Source organism: Hyperoodon ampullatus, assembly GCF_949752795.1.
Source record: "Hyperoodon ampullatus genome assembly, chromosome: 4".
Taxonomy (NCBI): Eukaryota; Metazoa; Chordata; class Mammalia; order Artiodactyla; family Ziphiidae; genus Hyperoodon; species Hyperoodon ampullatus.
The window spans coordinates 28063860-28088772 of record NC_136917.1 but is presented as its reverse complement, the minus strand read 5'-3'; the positions used below and the strand labels follow the sequence as shown (position 1 = coordinate 28088772).

Below are 24913 nucleotides of genomic sequence, written 5' to 3'. Positions count from 1 at the left end.
AGAGTACAAAGAAAGAAAACTACAGGATATACCTCATGAATCCAAACACAAAAATCCTTACCAAAATATTAATAAATAGAATTCAGCGATACATAAAAAGAATTATATACATCATGACCAAGTGAAGTTTATTCCAGGGGTGCAAGGCTGGTTCAGTATGCCAAATTCAATCAGTGTTTTCCACCATATTTAAGAGACTGTGGTGGGTGGAATAATGGTTCCCTGAAGGTGTCCATGTCTGAATCCCCAGAGCCTGTGAATATTCAGCTTACATGGTAAAGGGGATTTAAGGTTGCAGATGGAACTACAGTTGCTAATCAGCTGACTTTAAAATAAAGAGATGATCCTGGGACTTCCCTGGTGGTCCAGTAGGTAAGGCTCCACACTCCCAATGCAGGGGGCCCAGGGTTCAATCCCTGGTCAGGGAACTGGATCCCGCATGCATTCCACAACTAAGAAGCCCGCCCGCCACAACAAAAGATCCCACATGCCACAACTGAGACCTGGTGCAGCCTAAATTAATTAATTAATTAATTTAAAAAAATAAAAATAAAATAAAGAGATGATCCTGGATTATCTGCTGAGCCCATTGTAATAACCGGGGTCCTTAAAAGTGGAAGAGAGGGCTTCCCTGGTGGCGCAGTCGTTGAGAGTCCGCCTGCCAATGCAGGGGACATGGGTTCGTGCCCTGGTCCAGGAAGATCCCACACGCCACGGAGCGGCTGGGCCTGTGAGCCATGGCTGCTGAGTCTGCGCGTCCGTAGCCTGTGCTCCGCAACGGGAGGGGCCACAGCAGTGAGAGGCCTGCGTACCGCAAAAAAAAAAAAAAAAAGTCGAAGAGAGTCAGGAGGAGATAACTATGGAAGAAATTCAGAGTGATATGATGTGAGGTTCTTACCCACAGTTGCTGGCTTTGTGGATGGAGGAAGGAATGAGGAAAGCTTCTAGAAGCTGGAAGAGGCAAGGAAATAGATTCATTCTTTGAGCCTTCAGAAAGGAAAACAGCCCTGCCAACAACCTGATTTTAGCTGTGTGAGATCCACGTAGGACTCCTAACCTACAGAGCTGTAAGATAATACATTTGTGTTGTTTTAAGCCTTTAAATTTGTGATAAGTTATTATATCGACCACAGAAAACTAACACACAAGCTAAAGAAGAAACATCATAAGAACGTATCAATTCATGCAGAAAAAGCATTTGACAGAATTCAACACCCACTCATAATAAAAACTCTCAGCAAACTAGGAACAGAGGGAAACTACCTCAACTTGGAGAAGCACGTCTACAAAACTTCAGTTAACATTGTACTTAATGGTGAAAGATGGAACACTTTTTTTTCTTTTGGCCGCACCGCGTGGCATGTGGGATCTTAGTTCCCCAACCAGGGATTGAACCCGTGCCCTCTGCAGTGGAAGCATGGAGTCTGAACCACTGGAATGCCAGGGAAATCCCACTTTTCCCCTTAAGACTGGGAACAAGGCAAAGATGTCCACCCTCACCACTCTTATTCAACAGAGTCCTGGAAGTGCTAACCAGCACAATAAGACAAGAAAAGGAAATAAAAGGCATACAGATTGGAAAGGTGGAAGAAATGAAACTAACCCTATTTGCAGATGACATGATTGCCTGTGTACAAAATCACAAGAAATCTATCAAAAACGTCCCTTGAACTAAGAAGTGGGTTAGTTCAGCAAGGTTATAGGATAAGAGATCAGCACACAAAAATCAATGGCATGTCTGTATGCTAGCAATGAATGTGAAAACTGGAAGTAAAAATACAATGGCGTTTATAATTACTAAGAAAGAAAGAAAGAAAGGAAGGAAGGAAGGAAGGAAGGAAGGAAGGAAGGAAGGAAGAAAGAAAGAAAGAAAGAAAGAAAGAAAGAAAGAAAGAAAGAAAGAAAGAAAGAAAGAAAGAAAGAAAAAGAGAGAGAAGGAGGGAGGGAGGAAGGAAGGAAGAGAAAGACCATGTCTGTGGGTTGGAAGACTCAACACAGGACATAAAAGATGTCAAGTCTCCCTCAACTGATATACAGGTTTAGTGCTATTCCTGTCAAAATCCCTGCAAGATTTTTGGTAGATACAAACAAGATTGTTCTAACGTCCAGGCAGCCTAACGGGCTTCCTGGACATTGTATCACTCTCTGGTCTCATCTCCTCACCACTCTGGCACCAGACTCCGTTCTCTCCCTTCCAGGCCTTTGCTTAGGCAGGTTCCCCTCCTGATGCCCTGGCACTGACAGCTCCCAGCAGCTCTCTCCTCTGTTCCCTTACTCCAGCCAGGCCTCCCTGACCTCTTCTGGGCACCAGAGAGGAGGGGATTTCCCTAGGATCTCGGGACCTGCCCAGGCCCAGCCCCCATCCAGCCCTGGCAGGGGAGGGAGCTCGGGAGCTGAGAGAAGAGAGGAAATTCCCCTGGAACCTGTTTCTCTGCTTCCTGGCTCAGCTGGGGCACCCACTGTAGGGAGAGGCCAGGCCAAAGACTCGCCATGGCCTTGGCCCTGAGGCCACCCCGGGTCCCCAAGCCCAAGAGCAGCCTGCTCTCACACTACCACGAGAGCTTCCTGGAGAAGAAGGGACCCCGAGACCGGGTAAGACGGGCCAGGGAGCTGGCGCTGCTGGGTGGCCTAGGCAGGTGCAGCACCTCTCTGAGCCTAGACCTCCGCAGCCGGCCAAGGAGAATGCGGTGGGTGCTGGGTGGGGCAGGGCATGGACTGGGGGCTGGGAAAGGTTACGTCCCGTCCCTCTGTCTGTCTGTCTGTGTCTCTCTCTGTGTCTCTGATTCTGATCTGAGCTCTTTCTCTGTATTTTTCCCTGCCTGGCTCCATCTCTCTCTGTCTTGGTCTCTTTATGTCTCTCTCGGATACAAACAGGATCAGCGACTTTACTCCAGGAAATGGGGAGTCTTCTGATTCCCACACCTCCCCCCTCCTCCCCCCCACCCTGAGCTAACTCTGTGAACTTCAGACCCAGGGGTCAAAGTCAGTACAGATTGTGAGGAGGCACAGTGAGAATTAATGGGGGCTACGTCCCACAGGACCAGATACTGGCCAGGGGCCCAATGTGTGTGTGTGTGTGTGTGTGTGTGTTTGTTCTTCTCAGAATAAAGCCCAGCCTGGTTCCCACTAAGGCCCATCACCCTCCCCATCCGAATACTCATCTCCTACCAGTGCGCAAACCAACCAGGCTTTTCTCTGCCTTTGCCCTGGCAGTTTCCTCCTCCCGACCTTCGGCCTCCACGCATCCACATCCTCCCCAGCCTAGAAAGCATCCAGAGGCAGGAGATCTCAGGGGTTAAGAAAGAGCGCAAGGGCCCCAGAGGATGAGACCCAAGTTCACATCCCTGCTCCGCGCGGTCCTGACTCCCAAGCCGTGTACAAGTGACTCTGCATCTTTGTGCCTCGGTTTCCTCTATTATAAAATGGAGAGAAAAAAAAAAAGGACTCCCTTGGTCGTCCAATGGTCAAGATCCCACACTTCCGCTGGAGGGGGCGCAGGTTCTATCACTGGTTGGGGAAATAATATCCCACAGGCCACACCATGAGGCCAAAAACATAAAATTAAAATTAAAACTAAAACAATAAAATGGGTTGAAAAGGCCATAGGTATGGTTACAGAAGAGAGATATCTCTCTTTTTTTTTTAAATTTATTTTTGGCTGCGTTGGGTCTTCGTTGCTGCGCGCAGGCTTTCTCTAGTTGCGGCGAGCGGGGCCACTCTTCCTTGTGGTGCTCAGGCTTCTCATTGCGGTGGCTTCTCTTGTTGCGGAGCACGGGCTCTATGTGCAGCGGGCTTCAGTAGTTGTGGCACACGGGCTCAGTAGTTGTGGCTTGTGGGCTAAGAGCACAGGCTCAGTAGTTGTGGCACACGCACTTAGTTGCTCCATGGCATGTGGGATCTTCCCGGACCAGGGCTCGAACCCGTGTCCCCTTCATTGGCAGGCAGATTCTTAACCACTGCACCACTAGGGAAGTCCCAAGGGATAACTCTTAATATGCCAAGGATATGACTCAGCGCTTTGCATGTATTAATTCACCCAATTCTCACAACAGTCTCTAAGGCAGGTACCTTTTTTTGGTTTTTTTTGGCCATGCCAAGAGGCATGTGGGATCTTAGTTCCTGGACCAGGGATCGAATCTGTGCCCGCTGCAGTGGAAGCCCGGAGTCTTAACCACTAGACTGCCAGGGAAGTCCCAGGCAGGCACCATTATTATTGCCATTTTATAGGTGGGGAAACTGAGGCACAGATAGCTTGAACAATGTGAAATGGATGGCACATAGCTGGTGCATGACAAAGTAGGTCTGACCATGTGAGTTTAATCACTTACTGCTGAATTCCCAGTGCCTGGCATATAGTAGGTCTTCAGTAAATGTTAAATGTATGTATGTAGTATGTACCTATGGATGGACAGATGGGTGAGTGGGTGGAGGGAGAGATAGGTAAATGGATGGCTACAGAGAGCTATACTTCGGAGACACTGGAGGTTTGGTTCCAGACCACCACAATAAAGCAAATATATATTATTTATGTAGGTATGTATTTACGTATTTATGTATGTATGTATTTATTTTGGCTGCTGCCAGGTCTTAGTTGCAGCATGTGGGATCCTCAGCTACGGCAGGCGGGCTTCTCAGTTGCAGCATGCAAACTCTTAGTTGTGGCATGCAGGATCTAGTTCCCCAACCAGGGATTAAACCCAGGCCCCCTGCAATGGGAGCACCAAGTCCCACCACTAGACCACCAGGGAAGTCCCACAGTAAAGCGAATATTGCAATCAAGTGAGTCATATGAATTTTTTGGCTTCCCAGTGCCTATAAAATTTATGTTTACATTAGACTGTACTCTATTAAGTGTGAAATAGCATTCTATCTTAAAAAAACAATGTACGTACCTTAATTTAAAAATAACGCTGTTGGAAGAATGGCACCGAAAGACTTCTTCAAAGCAGGGTAGCCAGAAATCTTCAATTTGTAAAAAAAAAAAAAAACAAAAAAACAATATCTGTGAAGTGCAATAAAATGAGGCATGCTTGTAGACAGGTGGATGGATGGGTGGGTGAGTACATAAATGGCTAAAAAGGATGAATGGATGGATATGTGGCTGGATGAATGGATGGGTAGGCAGATGGATGAATTGATAGGTGGATTAATGGATGGATGATCGCTGTCAATATAAGAGCTACCCTCGTTATCAATATGGACTAACTAAAGTACCTCCTCTTTCAGGAAGTCTTCCCAGATTTCCCAGTTGGAGGGCTTCTCTCCTCCTCTGTGATCTCTTGGTCCAGGATCTATCCCTCCCTGAGGGTGCTAATTTCTCTTCTTTGGAGGATTTAAGTATCTATGCTTTCTCTATCTTTCTAAAACATCATTTTATTTTATTTGGCTGCACCATGCAGCTTGCGGGATCTTAGTCCCCATCCCCACCCCTCACCCCCAGGGATGGAACCTGTGCCCCCTGCAGTGAAAGCACGGAGTCCTAACCACTGGACCGCCAGGGAATTCCTGGAATGTCATCTATTTAGAAAAAGAAGGCATGCCCCATTTATTATTTTGCCTGCAACAGAGCTGAGCGCAGAGTAGGTGCTCAGGGAATATTTGGTGAAAAAAAACTCTAGAATCTTATAATCTGATCTGTATCAACCCCTTCGGCCTCCAGAGAGCTAGGACATTTGGAATTCAGAATCCTGAGGGGGAAATCCTGACTCTACAGACCTTCTAGTGTCCAGAGCCTTGTGAAATTCTGACTGTAGACTGAGCACCTAGCCCAATGCCTGGCACCTAGGAGATGTTAAATTTACAGGGTGGATAAGGGAACAGGAGGTTATATGTATGTATGGGTGGATGGGAGGGTGGAAGGATGAGAGGGTGGAACAGATGGATGAGTGGGTAGATGGATGGAAAACCATAAAGTGAGTTAGCACAAATTACTCCTAAAGCTCCCACCCCTGTAGGTTCCCTTTGGTCCTTTCTCAGAGAGTAACAGATCCCCAGAAGCCGGGCCATGGATGAGGAGGGCTTCCCCGAGAAGGCAACACTTGTTCAAAGACCCAAAGCAGGTGATGAAGGAAACTATGTAAAGATCTGGGAGAAGAGTGTTCAGGCAGAGAGAACAGCCAGTGCAAACGTCCTGAGGTAGACTATGATGGAGGTACCCAGCCTCGCCACCTCACCTCCTTCTCTTTCTCCAACTCTGGTCCACAGGATTACAAGAAGTTCTGGGCAGGCCTCCAGGGCCTGACTCTCTATTTCTACAATAGCAATCGGGACTCCCAGGTAAGGATGGAAATGAAGGCTCAAGAATTGGCCCACCTTGACCCCAGGGACCAAGCAGAGGACGTGAATGGTATGTCTAAGACAGGGGGCCTGAGGGGCCACAGGCCTGGTGCTCAGACCCTGTCTACTGTGCCCCCAGCATATGGAGAAGCTAGACCTAGGTGTGTTTGTGAAGCTCACAGATGAAGCTCCCTGGGGGAGCTCCCATGACCCTGGCATCCACTTTTGCTTGGTCCTGCGGAACCAGGAGATCAAGTTCAAGGTAGGTGTCTTAAGGTGGGGCTGGTAGGAGACCCTTCCTTGTTGTCGCACCCACCATTAACACATACTAGCATGGAGTCACACAAAGTTTACCACTGGGTTGGTGACACTGGGCAAGTCACTTAACCTCTCTGGGCCTCAGTTTCCTCAACTGAAAAGTGGGATAATATATGTAAAGTGCCCAGAACAAGATCTGATCCACAAGGACCATCACTGCCATCATCCAATCTTTTAGCTAACATTACTGAGCACCTACTGTGTACCAGACACTCTTCTAGTGTCACGGCAGTGACTAAGACAATTAAAAATCCCTGCGCTTAGAACATTCTCTAACACCATACCCAAAAATAAACTCAAAATAGATTAAAGACCTAAATTTAAGGCCGGATACTGTAAAACTCCTAGAGGAAAACATAGGCAGAACACTCTTTGACATAAATTGCAGCAATATCTTTTTGGATCCACCTCCTAGAGTAATGGAAATAAAAACAAAAATAAACAAATGGGACCTAATTAAACTTAAAAGATTTTGCACAGCAAAGGAAACCATAAACAAAATGAAAAGACAACCTACAGAATAAGAGAAAATATTTGCAAACGATGTGGCTGACAAGGGATTAATCTCCAAAATATACAAACAGCTCATACAGCTCAATAAAAAAAAAAAAAAAAAAAAACCCAATCAAAAAGTGGCAGGGGGCTTCCCTGGTGGCGCAGTGGTTGGGAGTCTGCCTGCCGATGCAGGGGACACGGGTTCGTGACCAGGACCGGACCAGGAGGATCCCTGCGTGCCGCGGAGCGGCTGGGCCCGTGAGCCATGGCCGCTGAGCCTGCGCATCCGGAGCCTGTGCTCCGCAGCGGGAGAGGCCACGGCAGTGAGAGGCCCGTGTACCGCAAAAAAAAAAAAAAAAAAAAAAAAGTGGCAGAAGATCTAAACAGACATTCCTCCAAAGAAGACATACAGATGGCCAAGAGGCACATGATAAGATGTTCAACATCGCTAATTATTAGAGAAAAGGAAATCAAAACTACAGTGAGGTACCACCTCACACCAGAAAGAACGGCCATCATCAAAAAGTCTACAAATAATAAATGCTTGAGAGGGTGTGGAGAAAAGGGAACCCTCCTACACTGTTGGTGGGAATGTAAATTGGTGCAGTCACTATGGAGAACAGTATGGAGGTTCCTTAAACAACTAAAAATAGAGCTGCCATATGATCCTGCAATCCCACTCCTGGGCATATATCTGGAGAAAACAGTAATTTGAAAAGATACATGCAACCCAATGTTCACTGCAGCACTATTTACAATAGCCGAGACATGGAAGCAACATAAATGTCCATCGACAGATGAATGGATAAAGAAGATGTGATTATATATATATATATAGTGATATATATATATGTGATATATATATGTGATATATATGTGATATATAATGTGATTATATTATATATATATATATAAAGCCCCTATGGCTGGAGCAGAGGGAAAGAGGGGGAGAGAGGGAGGGAATGAGGGTTGGGGGGAGGGAAAGGGGAAGGTTGTACAGGGCCTGTGGGTGACAAGGAGGACCTGGGCTTCTACCTTGAGGGAGGTAGGAGTCAAGGGAGGGTTTCAAGCATAGGAGATATATGATCTGACTTATGTTTTTTTTAAATGTTGATGTAATAACATTAAATAATAACAGTACCCCACATTACTAAGAACTTATATTCAGACATCATTCTAAATTAACCTGTTCACGCTCATTTAATCTTCAAAACAGCCCTTGGACACACAGGGACTCTTATTCCTCACTCCCATTTCACAGCTGACTAGACCGAGACTCATCGACACAAAATCTTTTTCTTTCCCTCCCTAGGTAGAGAGTCTGGAGTCTCGGGAGATGTGGAAAGGCTTCATCCTGACGGTGGTGGAGGTAAGGGTGGTCGTCCTCGGCCCCTCTCTCCCCCATTCCCTCTCTCCCCCATTCCCCACTAGGCCTGCTCAAAATCCTCTTTTTAATTTCCAACCTTCATTCCCCAAACAAACCTCTCCAGTATAGCAAACTGGTCACAAACTGGCGGCCTATGAGCCAGATGTAGCCCATAAACGTCTTTTGTTTTGCCAAAAAAGTGCTATAAATTTAAAAGTCATTGGCTTCCCTGGTGGCGCAGTGGTTGAGAGTCCGCCTGCCGATGCAGGGGACATAGGTTCGTGCCCCGGTCCGGGAAGATCCCACATGCCGCAGAGCGGCTAGGCCCGTGAGCCATGGCCGCTGAGCCTGCGCGTCCGGAGCCTGTGCTCTGCAATGGGAGAGGCCACAACAGTGAGAGGCCCGCGTACCGCAAAAAAAAAAAAAAAAAAAAAAAAAGTCAGCTGCTATCACTTAAAAAAAACCAGGAGTGTTAGTAAACATTCCTGATTTCTAGGTTACTCATTTGTTCCCAGTCTGCCCCCTGCAGGCCGTTGAGTTTGAGACCCTACATGCTAGCATTTGCTCTGTCCTCCTCATCACCGAAGTCCTCTCTATGCCCTCTTTGCCCCTGAGGTGTCAGGTGGCTCTGGAGCCCCCAGACCTGGGTTCCCATCCTGGCTGTATCCGCACTCTGGCCTCAGTTTGCCCCTCTGTGACATAGTCACAGCCTCCCATCCCCTGACGCCCCAATGCCCCCCTCAGCTCCGTGTCCCGTCCAACCTGACCCTGCTGCCCGGACACCTGTACATGATGGCCGAGGCCCTGGCCAAAGAAGAGGCACGACGTGCGCTCGTGATGCCCTCGTAAGTGCCCGAGGGTCTCCAGGATGGTGGCGGGCTGGACAGCCTGGAGCCGGAGAGGGCAGTGAGTGGCGTCTCCAGGCGTTGGGTCTTGAGCGTAAGACTGCTTCCGGGAAGGGGCGGGGAATTAGGTCTCACAGCTGGGAGCCCTACTGGGTGTTTGGGGCGGGTCTAGCTGCCTGGGGGCGGGCCTGGCTCTCCATGGGCGGGCCTAGGGGCCTGGGGGCGGGACAAGTTTTCCAGGAGAGGGTATAGGTGCCTGGGAGGCGGGTATGGGTCTCTGAGTGTTGGCCTGTGTGCCCGCAGGACAGCCTGAGCCTCCAGAGGCAGAGCCTGGGCCTGGGGTCGGGCAAGGCAGGGTCTCCAGGAACCATGTCGTGGACGGGAGGGCAAGGCTGGGGGCCCAGGGGCGGGGTTACGTGGGGAGGCGTGGCTGTGTCTCTGGGGGCGGGGCCTGTCCTGGTGAGTGACGCGGCCCGCCCTAGGTGCTTCCTGAAAGTGAGCCGGCTGGAGGCTCAGCTGCTCCTGGAGCGCCACCCCGAGTGCGGGAACCTGCTGCTCCGGCCGAGCGGGGACGGCGCGGGCGGAGTGTCGGTCAGCACGCTCCAGACGCTCAACGGGTGCGCATGCGTGGCCCCGGCGCCGGGGTGGGAGAGGCGTCGGGCGCGGGGTTGTGGTTAGATATAGGGGCGGGGCCGGGCAGAATGTGGAGCCGAGGGCGGGGCCTCCCGGGATTGAATCCATACAGGACGGTCCTCCTGGGGGGCAGTGCCAGGACCAGGCGCAGGGTTTTTCTAGGAGGTGGCGTCTTTCGAGGGCCTGGTCCCCAGCAGAGACCCACGCCAGGATGTGGAGTGGTCAGTGTGCAGGGGAGCAAGTCGGGGTTAGGCCCTCCATGGTGGCGGGGTCCGGACGAGAGGCAGGCCATTTTTTGTCCTCACCCAGGCCACTCACTTGCCCCTGCCCTTGCAGGACGCCGGTGGTCCGGCACTACAAAGTGAAGCGCGAGGGCCCCCAGTACGTGATCGACTTGGAGGAGCCGGTGAGCGCTGGGCCCGGGTCCCGGGAATTGCAATGGCTGGGGTCTGCTCCCCGTCCCCGCCAGCCCTGATAACATCCCCTATCTGACCCCAGTTCTCCTGCACCTCGCTCGACGCAGTGGTCAACTATTTTGTGTCGCACTCCAATAAGAAGCTGATGCCCTTCCTGCTGGACGATGACTACGAGAAAGTGATAGGTTGGTACAGCCTCAGGGAACTCAGGGGCCCAGTCCACGCCTCTCCCGCCCCCTCCCCGACCCGGACACCCTTGGGTCAGCCCCCAGCCGCCGTGCCTCCTTCAGGTCGCCCTCTCTGTTGCAGGCTACGTGGAGGCGGATAAAGAGAATGGCGAGAGTGTGTGGGTGGCGCCCTCGGCCCCCGGCCCAGGTGATGCCCTGTCCCCGCGGACGCCACTGGGGCAGAGTGGGGAAAGACCTAGGAACCTCATGGCGCGACCTGTGCCCAATCTTCTACCCAGAGTTGCAGGGACCGAGAAATTACCCAGACCTTGCTCTCTAGGGGCTTCCAGGTTATGGAGGGGGCGGGCATGGCTGGGCACAGATAGTCCCAGCCCTGAGGAGTCGAAGCTGGGGCTGGGGGGGTGGGGGGGGAAGGCGCGGCACCTAGAGCTGGGAGGAGAGGAGGCAGGGCAGAGTAGAGGGGAGTCTTCCTGGAGGAGGGGGTGTTTGCTGAAGGTCTCAAAGGATTTCAGTAGGTAGAGATGGGAAATCAGGGTGGGAGGTAGTCCCGATTACGAAGCAAGAAGAGACTGGAAAGGTCTGTGGAGTGAGCAGTATAGTTCTCCCTGGGCTGGGCAGATGCTTCGGACCCCACGTGCATGATGGGCCCAAGTATACATACATACATACAGGCCACACTCATGAACACAAACCTGTATGTATCCACCTGCATAATCAGAAGCCCTATGTAGATAGTGGCTCCACACATGCATGAATACGGGTGTCACACAGTTCCAGTCCCATGTAGCACACATATCCATACCTCACGTCACAATCACATACGTACACAAATGCAGACATACCCACTCAAGAGCACAAATTCAGACTTTTACACATACATGCATGCACACACTAATGTAGACAAGCACCCAAGCACATACCTTAGCATCCATGCGATGTCATGCACACATGTGTGTATAAACCCTTTGCATATATTCAACTTCCGCAAATTCACCCAGTGTCCATGTATATGCTACACAGGGACACACACACACAGACTCATAAACAGGCACGTGCACAGACACACATGCACAGGGACACATGCATGCAACGAGGTGTGCACATACATCCTCACCCTGAGGTGTCTCTGCACCACGTGGGCCCTGACAGTGACCACAGTTTCCCACCAGGTCCTGCACCCCCTAGGGGTGACCCTAAGCAGCTGCTTCCCTCGTCCATCGCACCTGTGTCCAGCCAGGACAAGCTGCCCCCACTACTGAACCAGGATGAGAACTATGTGATCCCCATTGGAGATGCCCCAGCTGCCAACTATGTGAACAAGGACGGTGGGTGGTGGCTGGGGTGGATGAGAGCTGGAGATGAGGAGCGGGCTAACGACTGGATGTGACATGCCACGTCTCTGTCCACGCAGTGCTTTCCCCTAGTCGACCAGTTGTCCTGAAGCCCAGGAAGTTGGCCATGTTTCAGGCAAAGACTCCAAAGCCACCCACTGTGCCCAAGTCAGGTAGGGGTCCCTCTTCCCAGCCCCCTGCCCATCCAGCCAAGAGCCAGCCTCAGCCTTCATCTGCCTTCTCCACCAGAGCCCAAAAAAGGCCTCAACAGTGGCCTGGCCAGGAAGCTGGCAGTCAGCTCAGCGCAGGCTCTCTCCTCCCCGACCACAGGTAAGGGGTCAATGCAGGGTGGGCTTCACAAGCGGGGGACCCGTGTGGTCACACATGGGTGACCTCCACACTTGGTTTAATGCTCTGCTGTGTCCATCTTGAAATTCCTCATGTCCACTGAACACATTTTTCACTTTATGCTGGGCCCCGAAAATTCTGCAGCAGTCCTGGGTGGATATAAGAGAGAACAGCCTGGACTGGGGAATCCCTGGTGCTGCTGAAGCCTCAGGGACCACCCCCCTCCCCACTCCCCAGGGCTGGCAGATGTGACAGCAGAGCTGAAAGTGAAACTGCAGAGGAGACTGGCGCTGCAGCACGCAGCCGAGTGCACAGGGGACCAGCGGGCCAATCTCCAAGTGTGAAGCGTCAGTCACTCAGATCCCTCCTCCCAGAATTAAAGCTCGCGACCCCAGGACCTGCGTGTTTGGCTTGGCTGGGTGGGGCAGTGCGGGGTCCTTCAGATGACTGCCCACAGTGGTCCTCAGCAAAACCTGCCTCCTGACCCTCAAGAAAAGCCTTTTTGGGGGGGCTGTGCCTCACAGCTCATAGGATCTGAGTTCCCCGAGCAGGGATCGAACCCGGGCCTCAGCAGTGACAGCTCCGAGTCCTGACCACTGGACTGCCAGGCAATTCCCAAGAAAAGCTCACTTTACAGCAAAGAAAGCTGAGGTCCAGAGAGGGCTAGGCACACCCAGTGCCACCCAGCCCTGAAAATAATACCCGCAGCACCGCCTGGCCAGTGTTTGACCTTTATTAGGAGGTGAGGTGGGGAGGAGGGCCCGCCCCCGTGCCCGCTCCCCACTGGTGACCCCCATCAGGAGTTAAGGCTCCAAGCAGCAAGTGACAGGAGGGTGCCCAGCCGAAACAGCCGAGGCCTGGAGGCGCCCCCCCCGAAATCAGCCCGGCTGAGGGGCCGTCCCGAGGCCTAGGTGAGGCTGGTGTTGGAGCTGCTGGTAGCACTGCCCCGCTTCTGCAGGCAGTGCACAGAGCTGGGGACCTGTAGGCCTGCCGTCACGTGGAAGCTGCCACACCACACCTGGGGCACGGCGTCAGGGGGGACACAGAGAGGCTCAGTAGTGAAGCCAGCCCTCACGCCACACCCGCTCTTACCCCTGGGCCGCGGAGGAGGCCTCACCGTGAAAGCCGGCAGCAGTGGCTGTGTGAACTTGGCCTTGAAGGTGTGCAGCAGCTGTTTGGTGCGGGCGTTGTAGAAGGACAGGAGGCCTGGGTTGGAGGGCAAGAGGGACAGGGGGACCGGTAAGAGGGGTTTGGGCAGAGAGACGGCGGACAGGGGTGGCCGGAGAGGTCAGCGGGGGCTCGGGGTCACCTTGGTGGAAGTCGCAGTGCACGCCCAGGCAGTCGGGCACGGGGGTGTCCAGCACCTTGGCCTTGTTGGCGTGCTTGGCAGTGAAGCTGACCTGCAGCCAGTTGTTGACGTACAGGCACCAGGACGCGGCTGTCTTGCCCAGCTGCTCGAAGCGGCCCAGGCTGCGGTAGGCCACCCCCAAGCCAAAAGCCTTGCTGTCCGGCTCATAGCGCACCTCCCAGTAATGCTCCCCGCCATCAATCAGCGTGTCCCCTGTGGGGCGAAGCGGGCAGGGGGGACTGGGTAGAATCGGGTCCCAGGTACCCTTTCACAAAGGGGCAACCAGAGCCCAGCTATTCCCTCCAGATACTGCTTGGTCCTCAGCTGTTCCTTCCAGATACTCCAGGCGTCCCTAGATATTCGTTAAGTCCGGATCTTCTCCAGGCCTCAACTAGATCTCAGCTACTCCCTGAGTCCACATCCTCCCCAGACCCCGGATCCAGATTCTTGCCGCCTCAGCTACGCCCCGATCCAGCTACTCCTGAGCTGCAGCTTCTCCGCACACTCCTGCCCCACCAGATGGTAGCTTTTCTCCTCACTCATTCCCAGAAACCAGCTACTCCCTAAATATATGCCCTCCTCGCCGCCACCTGCCACAAAGTACAGACCATACTGGCCTCCTCATTTACCCTGGCTTCTTTTTCAAGCTTTTTTTCTGGACAGTGGTGATTCCCCTGAACTCCAGGTCCTCCTCGGACTCCACCTTCTCCTTCACAGGATCCAATCAGTCCTGTGGTGCTAACCGCTCCTCTCATCCTAGCCATTCTCTCCACTTCTCAGACTCAGCGACTCTCTCTGGCTCCTCCACTCACCCTAAGCCACTTCCCCGAGCCCCTGTCTTGCTTCAGCTCCTCCACAAACCTGCCTGCTCCACAGGCAACTGTTCTTTCCAGCTACTCCCCGAGGCTCAGCTACTCCCTGAGTCTCAGCTACTCCACAGACCCCAGGAAATCCCCTCTCAAGCTCCTGCCCAGCCACTCCCCAGTCCAGAGCATCCATAAGCTCTGATTCCCCCCAATAATCCCTCAGCCCCAAATCTTCCCATTCCTCCAGTGTCACAATAACACATTATTGGGACCATTCCCACAGAAGCTTTGTTGATAGCTGCCTCAGTTTCCCCAGCCAAAGGAATTCTCTCCCACCACCCCCCATCAGGGTCCTGCCCAGAGTTCTCCTCTCTCCTCCCATCTTCCCTCCTCCTTACCCAGCACCGTGTAGGACTCAGCTGTGAAGCGATCCCGTCCCCCACGACCTGAGGGCATCCTCTTGGGAGATGGAGTACCTCTGTGGGCGACAGGGAAGGGGAAGTCTCAATTCAGAACTCACCTCTCCCATCGGAGGGCTTCCCTGGTCCACCCCAGCCACCAGGAACTTTTCATCATTCCTTGACTGTCTGTGGTTCTTTTCATACACAGGGCCTCTCATGTCAGAACACACCAGTGCCCTTCCTCATCTGGAAAACTCCTATTCAACCGTCAAAACCCATTTCAAAGTCTCCTCTCCCTTCATTCACTCTTTGGGTCCCCCAGCTCCACATCCCTCCCTCCACCCCAGCCTTGAGCACACTGGGCTTTGTGTGTCCATGTCCAGCTTGATCTCCTCCACCAGAGAGTCAGGGAGGGGAGAGGGCAGGCTACCTGGCTGGGGAGTTGACGGGAGACGCCGTCCGCCCCTTGCCATCTTTCTCGCGAGCTTTGATATCCTGCACCTTCCCGCCCATGGCGTCCCACTCCACGGAGAGATCATCCACCCGCAGGTTCTGGTGGGATGTGGATGCATCCAGGCGGAACATGAACGCTGGGGCCAGGCAGACGTGGGAGTCACAGAGATGGGGAAACCCGGAGGCACAGAGAGAGACAGACAGTGACCAAGACAGACCATGACAGGGACAGAGAACAGAAAAACACAAAGAAACAGAGACTAAGACAGAGAGAGAGCAAAAGAGACCAATGGACAAAGATTCAGAGACAGAGAGATACAGAGACAACAGGCAGAAAGACACCAAGAGACAAGATGGGGAAGAGTGGAGAGGGCAGAACATGTAGCCAGAGGAGTGAAGACCAAGGGCTTGTTGCCTAAAGGTATCCCAGGTCTGAAGCCATTTTCAAACCACTGTGCTGCCCTGTGCTTCCACTGGGGATTAATCCCCGGAAAGGGGATGGGCTACAGCATGACAGAGTTAAGCAAGATTGCAGAAGGACTTCCTATCAAGACATTCAAAGGTGTCACTGTGGGAGGCTAACAAATCTGACTTCAGTACTGATATCCCATTCCCAATTCTGTAGCGTGCTTAGCCATTTTTTGTAAGACAGAGAGAGAGAGAGAGAGAGAGAGAGAGAGAGAGAGAGAGAGAGTGTGTGTGTGTGTGTGTGTGTGTGTGTGTGTGTGTTTGTGTGTGTGTATGTGTGTCTACAAACCAGGTATAATGGGATCAACTTCAAATGCAAAGAACAATACCAAGTTTATACCAGACACTCAGGCTAAGGAAGCTACTGTGGACCGAGCACTGAGCTTCCTGGCAACCATGGCAAAAAGGGTCATAGAATCCCACTTAGAAGATTCTCCTCAGACACCAGTCCCTGGGGCCCTGGGAGTAAGGGGTTATGCTGTCTCAGCCAGGGCAGGGGTGGGAGCCAGTCACCTGGTGTCTCCAGGGTCACTGGCTCAGAGAACTCGCCTGAAACTGCCTTATTACAGGCCTTCACACGGAAATTCATGTATTTCATGTCAAACTTGAGACCTACGAGACAACAGAGGAATCAACATTGTGTACACTTTGAGCAATAGATTAGAGGCCCCTGTGTCCCACAGTAATCCCACCACCCTTCATTCTAAGGAGTATCTTATAAATGACATCCCTGAGAAACCATCCTTGCCCTCATTCACCTGTGGGGTATCACTTGGTTCTGCCCACAACCCAGACTGGCCAATCAGGATGCTTTATGGCTCAGTCACACCAATTGGTCCAGGGATAGGCACATGACCCAAACTAGCCAATCAGAATCTGCCCTGGGACTCTTAGTGTTATAAGAGCAGATCCTGTCTTTCCTCTGGGCTGGCCAGCTAGGAGGAAGCCCCTTTTGAGAAAATTTTCCAGCACGTCAGCAAGCCTCCTTGAGAATGCAGGCCCTAGAGCCAACGAGTGCCGGGAACGGAGCTGAGCGAGTCATTTGCTGGAACCCCTGGATCTAGCCATGCCTGGTTCCTTACTTTCCATACTACTAGAATATATCCTACCCTCCATTTCTATACTTTTTTAAAAATATTATTAATTTCTTCTAATCTTACAAAATAAAAGCAACCATCAAGCTGTCTTCTCCCTCAAGCAAAACCTCTTTGGAGAGCTGTCCACACCCCCCTTCTCGGCTGCTTCACTCCCTCTCCTTCCTCTGGCCTTGTTAATCCTCATCTTTCAGGATCTCCTGGCTGACCACTCCTTCCTTCGTGGAACATTATCTTTCCTTGGCAGCCATGGCATTGCCCTCTCCTGGCTGCCCCCTCTGATTGCTCCCCCTTGGTCTTCTTTGCAGGCTCCTCCATACCCTCAAATGTATGGGTGCCTCAGTCTGGAACCCCTGCTCACCTCACTCTGCTGACTGTCCCCTTCTCACCCTTCAGACACCACCTCTCCCCCCACAGCACTCACAGCCCAACCTTTAGCTCAGACCACACGTCCAGCTGCCTCCTGGGCATTCCTCACAGGGAGCCCATTCTCTGGGCATCCCAAACAACACTTAGTACCCCTTGCTCTGAAATCTCCCATAGATCCCCTTGCCCTCAGGGTAAAGTCCCCGTTCCTCCTCTCCCCTCTCCCTACAGTTGTTCCCTCTGCAAACTTAACTAGTTCCAGGCACAAAGGCTCAGTGTTCTGGCCTCTGAGCCCTTGATCAGGCTGTTCTTCTGCCTGGAAGTCTGTTCTACCCCCCTTCTCTTTTGGGCCTCAGCCTGGCTGTTAACCTCCTCCAGGTGCCCACCCAGACTGCCTCACCCTTCCTTGGAGCCCCTTTTCTGAGAGTAAGGTGGTTTGCTCAGCAGCGCCATCTACTGCCCCAGAGCTAAGACTACCTACCACCCAGGAGGCTTGGTTTCAGAATCACGAACCCATCTGACTTTTGACAGCGCGTGCCTCAGTTTCCTACTCTGCGACCCAACAATCATATCCCCAACACTGAGCAGGGTTCACATGAGGATGAGACGGGTCAAGGAATGTAAGTTATAAACTCTTAACCAAAACCTTCCTGTCTTCCAAACAATCAACGAGAGAGTAGGTGGACTGCAAATAACCACATAGGTTATTTACATAGGTGAGCGAATTCATCATTATCTTGAATATAGCAGGTCTTTTGAGGGATTCAAGTTCCTGCCCTATGGATTTTGGAAAAGGCCAGAGAGGTAAAGAGGATGCATCCAGAAGCCTGTGATGGAGAAGATCTACACCTTGATGATGGTGGTGATTACACAAATTTACACATGGGATAAAATTGCACATGGGATTACACAGGCACACAAGAATGAGTGCGTGTAAAACTGGTGAAAAGTGAATCAACACTGCAGAATGTACCCGTGTCAGCTTTCTTGTTCTGGTATTGAGTTCTAGTTATGTAAGCTGCCACTACTAGAGAAAGCTGGGTATAGCCACACAAGGGACTATCATTCAGCCTTAAAAAAAGAAGGACATTCTGACACAGGGTACCACGTGGGTGAACCTTGAGGACATGATGCTCAGTGACATAAGCCAGACATACTGTGTGATTCCACCTATATTAGGTACTTAGAGTAGTAACAATCATAAGGACTGGAAGTAGAATGGTGGGTGCCAGGGGCTGCGGGGAGGGGAATGGGAGTTAGTGGCTAATGGGGACAGGGGGACTTCACTGGTGGTCCAGTGGTTAGGACTCAGCTTTCACTGATGAGGGTGCGGGTTCGATCCCTGGTCGGGGAACTAGGATCCTGCAAGCCATGTGGTGCGGCCAAAAAGTTAAAACAAACAAACAAACAAACAAACAAAGCTAATGGGGGGCTTCCCTGGTGGTGCAGTAGTTGAGAGTCCGCCTGCCGATGCAGGAGACACGGGTTCGTGCCCCGGTCCGGGAAGATCCCACATGCCGCGGAGCAGCTGGGCCCGTGAGCCATGGCCACTGAGCCTGCACATCCGGAGCCTGTGCTCCGCAGCGGGAGAGGCCATAACAGTGAGAGGCCCGCGTACCGCAAAAAAAAAAAAAAAAAAAAGCTAATGGGGACAGAGTTTCAGTTTTGCAAGATGAAAAGTTCTGGAGATGGTTGGTCAGGAGGATGGTAGCACCACATCATGAACGCACTGAAAAGCTGATCTGTATACTTAAGAATGGTTAAGATGGTGAATTTTATGTTATGTGTATCTTACCACAATAAAAAAAGATTTGGGGAAAAAAATGGGATGTGTTTGATTCCCATGCAAAGGATAAGCCAAGAGTTTCTCAGGCCCTCTTGCAGGTTGCTGGCTTTTCTTTCCTGCAATTAGCATGATCATTATTAACCATGCATGCTGATTACAGATAAGGAGCAGGCTGATTACAGCCCAAGAGCCCTGGTGACAGTTATCTTGTCAGCAAGACTCTCCCTGCCCCTGAGGGTTTCCCTTGGCTCAGGCGGCTTCTTAACTCATTAGGGACCCCTAATTTTATCTTCCTTCAGACCCTCCCCTACCAGCTGGATGGATTCCCCGAGGCTTTCTGCTCTCTTATAACTGCCAAGGAAATCCCCAAATCCTGGGAGGGTAGTCCCCCAAACACCAGTCCACCAGAGGAGGGATTTTCACCCGCTTTGCTTCCCCACTACTCCAAGGATGGTGCTTGGTACCCTGTAGGCATTAAGTCAAAATGAATGAATGAATGAACGAACGAATGCTGGATCATAGAGATAAGACAGGGATGGAGGAGGCCCTCTCGCCCCGTACCTCACTCAGTTCCTTCATCTGTAAAATGGTGATGATAAGCATGCCCATTACATGTGGTAAAATGCTTAGCTCATAGTAAGCCCTCAGCACATGGTACAGTGGCTGTCACCAGTATCCTTTTCATTATTGTTATTTCTGCTGCTCCCCATCAGTCCAGCCCGGCTGCTCTCACACCCCACGTGCCTCGAGGATCCTCCATGAGCCCCAGGTTGACTGATGGGGAAGGGTGAGCTGCCCTTACCGGTCAGGGTGTATTCTGTCTGCTGGATGCCCTCGATGACCATCCAGGGCTGGTCCTCCTTGAGGCGGGGCGGGCCCTCAAAGTTGGTCCGCCGATACTCCAGCACATAGTGGTCAATCTTGTTGTCCTCGTCCGGCATGCGCCACACCAAGGTTACACAGTTGTCGGCCACCAGGGACTCGGCCAGGTCAATCACAGGGGCGCTAGGCACTGCCCAGGACAGAGCAGAGAGGGGTGTCAGGGTACTGTGCCTGCAGGGGCGGGCCTTGCTGTAACCCCGCCCACATAATAGACCTTCTTGGGGGCGGGGCATCCTCCAGATCCCAGGATTAGGGGCGGGGTCCCTCTGGGTTGTGGGGCCTGGGGGTGGAACCTCCTCAAAGGGTGGAGGGTAGGGAAGAGCTTTCTCAGGGTTTAACCAACAAATGGCTGGGCCTTCTCTGGATTCCACCATTTAGATGTAGAACATTTCCAGAACACTACCAACTGGGGGTGTGGCCTCTATGGGACTCCACCCCTGGTGGGTGGGGCTTCTTCAGGGCTCTGCCACAGGGTGGGTCTTCCTCATGGCTCCACCCACTGGGGGGTGGGAATTCTCAGGGCTCCACCCCAGGGCGGGGCCTTCTGGGGTTTCCACAAATGGCTGTCAGCCCTACTCTAGGCCTTATCTCAGGGCCCCCCAGACTCCCGGGCCATTTCCCTGCAATCTTGGCCCTCCAGCCCTCCAGCAAGTTCCCCTCTCACCAGGCAGGAACGTGAGCGCCTGTAGCATCCTCCGCTCCTGGGCAAAGTCCACCATGAGGTGACTCATGTTGTCGCTGACCTTGGCTTTCAATGACAGCCGGAAGGCGGGGGCCATTGTCACACTGCAGGGAAGGAGGTGGACGCCCAGGCCTAGTCCTCCGAAGTGTGTGTAGGGGACCCCCTCCCCCTTGTTCCTGTCCAGTGCTCTGGGCCAAGGGACCCTCACCTGGGCATTCCCACCTTCACAACAGGGGTGGGGCAATGGGGTGGGAGCCAGGTCCCAGCATCTTACCCATCTTTGATTTGCTTGGCAGCCTAGAAAGAGGGACAGAATAAAATCCAAAGAATTGTGTTGACTGAATCAGAAAGCCAGGATACAGATAGGAAGACTGAGGCCCAGCCAGGCATCTATGTGGCAAAGTGCCCCAACACTGGGGCGGAAAACCTTGGCTGTGCCCCGAAGGGATAGGGGGCGAAGACAGGCTCCCACCTCCACCTCCTGCCTAGTACCCAGTACATACAGTTGGCTGATTTAGCAAATAAAAATTTTATAGGATGCGCAGTTAAGTTTGCATTTCAGATAAACAGGAAATGATCTTCTAGTATAAGTAGGTCCCATCCAATATTTCAGACACACTTATATTAAATATCGCACGTGACATATGACTAAAAAATTATTCGTTGTTAAATCTGAATTTCAGATAAAGAATGAATATGTATTTTTGTGTAAGTATGTCCCATGCAACACTTGGGAAATATTTATACTAAACATTTGCATGAGATATACTAAAAAATTTATTTGTTCTTAAATTTGAATTTCAGATCAACCATGAAGAATTGTTTTTTTTAGCATATGTCCCATGTGATCTTTGGGATGTACTTAGACTAAATATTGCATGGGCCATACTTATACTAAAAAATTACTTGTAGTTGATCTGAAATGCAAATGTATCTGGGGGTCCTGTATTTTATCTGGCAGCCCTACCAGTCTGGCTTCCGAGGCACCGACCTGAGGAAAGTCCTCGCGGTCCGTGGCCTGCAGGGTCTGGTTGGCCGTCTCCAGAAGCTCCTCAGAGCTCTCCAGGGCTCGCGTGCAGGCAGCCAGCTGATTCTGCAGGTGCCATGACACCGAGAGAAGAGACACCTTACTCCACTGCCTCAAGCCCTCCCAGGGCTCCCCACTGCCTTCGGGATCCAGGGTACCATGCCCTTCTCCAACTGCAGATGGGAGAGGGAGGCTGGCCCTCTGCGGGCAGGGCATCAGAACCACCTGGGGATCCCTTCCTTAGATATGCACATGCCCAGGCCACACCTAAGCCCAGGGCTCCACATCCCCCAGGGATGGGAATCTGGGGTGTTAGGAGGTTGCCCAGGAGGTTCTGGTACAGCTCCAGCGACCCCAGCTTGGAATCTGAGACCCCAGGAGACTCACAGGGGGTGTTTGGCAAGGGGTGATGCCCTCAGATCTGGGGCACCAGTGGGAAGGGCTGAGAAATTGGAAGCGCTGGGTGAGGACAGGTGGGGAGGAATAGCCAGATGTACGGGTGGGGCTGCAGCAGTGGAGAGGAGGGGTGGATGGGAGAGGGGATTAAGGAGGAGAGCAGGTGGGTGGGACATTAATAGATCATGGCCAGGGAGGAGGCTGGGAAGACCCCGGGAAAAAGAGGAGGTGTGTCCGACACCACTAGAGGGTCTGGCTCTGGACACCGGGGACACTTGGGGACATCTCTGGGAAGGGGCACGGGAGGAGGAGCAGGTTTGGAGGACGATGCTAACTAAGGTCAGCTGGGCTCTGCTGAGTGCGAGGGGTGAGATGGGGGATGGCGTCTGGGCGGGGGTCCAGGAGAGCTCCCTCCCCCGACCCGCCCACCACACACACACACACACCTGCAGCTCATAGGCGCGGCTGGCACGGTCCTGCTTTATCTTCATGAGCATGCCCTCCTTCAGCTCCTCCAGGAGGGAGAAGAGGGACTGGAACTCGGCTTCCAGGTCCTCCTGCACCTTGGCCGAGTTCGCCTTGGAGAGACATTGTGCGGTCAGAACGGCTAGGATTGTCAAAGCCGGTGCTCAGGTGGGGAAACAGGCCTGGCCGTGGCAGCCAGGCCCATGAGTCCCATGGACATCAGCAGATTAGCTCGTATGGCTGCCCCTCCCTCCCTCCTGGGGGGTGACTTCCTCACCTCCACGTTCAACAGCATCTGCTTGAGGGAGTAAATGAAACTCTGAATCTCTTCATTTTTCACAGCCAGTGTCGTGATGATCTTCCGCAGAGCCTCCTGCCCCCAGGGAAGCGCGTGCACAGGTAAGCCCCTCAGCCTGGCCGGGCTCCCCGACTTGAGGCCCCCCATTCTGTCCTCCAGGCATCCAGGGAGGGCATGCGGGGGCCACTGTGCCAATGAGCTTGGGCATCCACCAACAGCAGGCCCTGGGCGGAGCTGTGGCCCTACAACCCTCAGGAAGCGGGCAGGCATTAGGCACCCTGTGCGTGCCCATTTCACAGGGGAGGAAACTGAGGCTCTGAGAGAGCTTCTCAGGAAGGGACAGACCCTGGGCCCCAGTTAGGTCTGCCTGAGCACAAAGCCTTCAACCAGGTACCTATATCCTGAGAGCAGGGCATGATCCAGGGTGAGGGGCTAGCTTGGGGAAAGAAACCCCAGAGGAAAAGGAGGCCTGCAGAACATGGGCTCATCTAGGGAAGAGGATACGCTGGGAAAAGGGATTAGCAAGGAGAAAGGAGGTACCTGAGGAAGGATTAGAGAGACCAGGTAAGTGGAGAAAGGCAAGGAGGGCTGGAAGAGGGGATGCGGGAGGGAAGGAGGCCGCGTGGGGGGGATGCTGCTGGGGCCTGTATCCCTAACCCAGGCCTCCGACGGGTGCTTTTCCTGGGGGCGCGGGATGGATGGGGTCACCAGTGCTGAGCTGGCGGGGCGTCCTCCGAGGAGGGGCGGGGCGGGGGCCGGGACACCTGGTCCGCAATCCGGGTGGAAGGCGTGGGGGATGGAATCAAGGCTGGGTCCCGGGTACTGGGAGGGTGAGGGGGACATGGAGGGGATGTGCCCGAACCCAGGCCAAGATGATGTGGGGTCGTGGCGAGGGTGAGGGGGCTGAGTCTAGCATCGGGGCTAGATCCGGGCGCGGTTGCGGTGGGGGTGGGGCTTCGGCCGCAGAGCAGCTGGGGCGGGGGGGCGGGGAGGGAGCTGCGGCATCACCTGGTCCCCTCCTCTTGTATACCCCCGCCGCGGGCCCCACCCCGCCCCGCCCCGCCCCGGTCTTACCCTCTGGTCCTCCATGGCTGCAGCCCAGGTCGTCCCCGGCCAGGGCCGCGGGTCTCACTCGCTCTTCTAGTCCCCAAGCTGCCTTTGCCGCTGCCGGTAGCCAATGGCCCGCCGAGCCCTCGCTGCCGCCGCCGCCGCCGCCGCGCCCCCAGTCAGCGCTCCATCACTGGCCGCAGGGCGCAGGCGCGCCCCTCGCGGCAGGCTGGGAAATGTAGTCCTTCTTGCGCTAGGGTCGCCGAGAGCCGAGACCCACAGAGCCCGGGTCGTACCAGCCGACATTGCTAATGATGTCTGAGCTGGAGAGAGTCCGGAACTGGGAGGCAGGATGCCTGGGTTCGACTGCCATGTGGCCGTGAGCCTACCCTACTCCTAGTGCCTCAGTCTCCCCACTCTCTCACCCACACAACTTCTCAGCTGCCACTCAAACTGGAATTCCACTGCAACCCACCTCCACCTGGCCCAGAGATCTGCCCCCTGCAACTACTCACGGCTTACATTTACTGAAAAGCCAAAGTCTTTTGCCCAAGCGGATGTTCAGCTTCCAATGCCGCCTTTCCCTCCCTAAATCACAACTGAACTCCTATGCATCCCACAAAGCCCCAGGCTCTCACATCTCCTCCAGAAGCCTCTCTGCCTGCCCAGAATCCATAGGGCTAGGAGGAGGCTGGGAGGCACTTCCTGGGAAAGTGTGGGCAGAGCGCCACCGCAGGGGCCTCCCTGTGGTTGACAGGAACAATTCTGCCAAGAACACTGACCCTCTTCTTTCTGGTTGAAAAAAAGGAGGTCACACTGTGGTTGGGGGTGAGACATTGAGGCCTAGGAGTCTGCCTCCTCCTCCAGGGTGGGTACTGCCGGCTGTGGGGTGATGCGTGCAGGGCTGGGAGAAAGTCCAGAGCTTGTGAACCCCCTCGACTGGGCCCCCAAACTTCTCCCCAGGCTGTGGAGACAGGGGAGCCACCCTACCTGCCGTGGGACTCAAAGCCATTAGCAGAAATCCCTTCCTCTGAACCCCAAAGGAAGACAACTTGGAGGCAAAATAACTGAGGCTAGGATTCTGCCATTCTGTCCGCTGCTCAGGCCTCTGCCACCTGCTCCCCTCCCCTCCCCTTGCCTCACCTGCCCTTCAATGTGTCCCCCCCAGTCTAGGTGTG

General features: G+C 53.2%; 2 protein-coding genes across 4 annotated transcripts; one reads left to right on the top strand and one right to left on the bottom strand.

Moving 5' to 3' along the window:
- Positions 1-2490: 2490 nt before the first annotated feature.
- On the top strand, positions 2491-12600 carry STAP2 (signal transducing adaptor family member 2; the record flags this gene model as incomplete). The annotated part of the gene is made up of 13 exons (XM_079702784.1): positions 2491-2592; positions 6205-6276; positions 6416-6538; positions 8402-8458; positions 9200-9300; positions 9783-9917; positions 10270-10339; positions 10432-10534; positions 10659-10724; positions 11707-11862; positions 11949-12041; positions 12118-12198; positions 12454-12600. 13 exons carry the CDS (start codon positions 2491-2493, stop codon positions 12558-12560), a joined length of 1266 nt encoding a protein of 421 aa, XP_079558910.1. The 3' UTR covers positions 12561-12600.
- A 523-nt stretch (positions 12601-13123) lies between these two features.
- Positions 13124-23777, bottom strand: FSD1 (fibronectin type III and SPRY domain containing 1; the record flags this gene model as incomplete). 3 transcript variants are annotated; one of them, XM_079702045.1, is made up of 13 exons in its annotated part: positions 13124-13234; positions 13334-13422; positions 13526-13777; positions 14769-14848; positions 15202-15361; positions 16206-16304; positions 19741-19950; positions 20485-20606; positions 20777-20799; positions 21494-21595; positions 22372-22503; positions 22668-22763; positions 23763-23777. In XM_079702045.1, 13 exons carry the CDS (start codon positions 23775-23777, stop codon positions 13124-13126), a joined length of 1491 nt encoding a protein of 496 aa, XP_079558171.1. The 3 variants fall into 3 exon arrangements, with proteins under 3 accessions (XP_079558171.1, XP_079558170.1, XP_079558172.1); XM_079702044.1 differs by lacking the exon at positions 20777-20799 and having other exon boundaries at positions 20485-20634; positions 21490-21595; XM_079702046.1 differs by lacking the exon at positions 16206-16304.
- Between the last annotated feature and the right edge of the window lie 1136 nt (positions 23778-24913).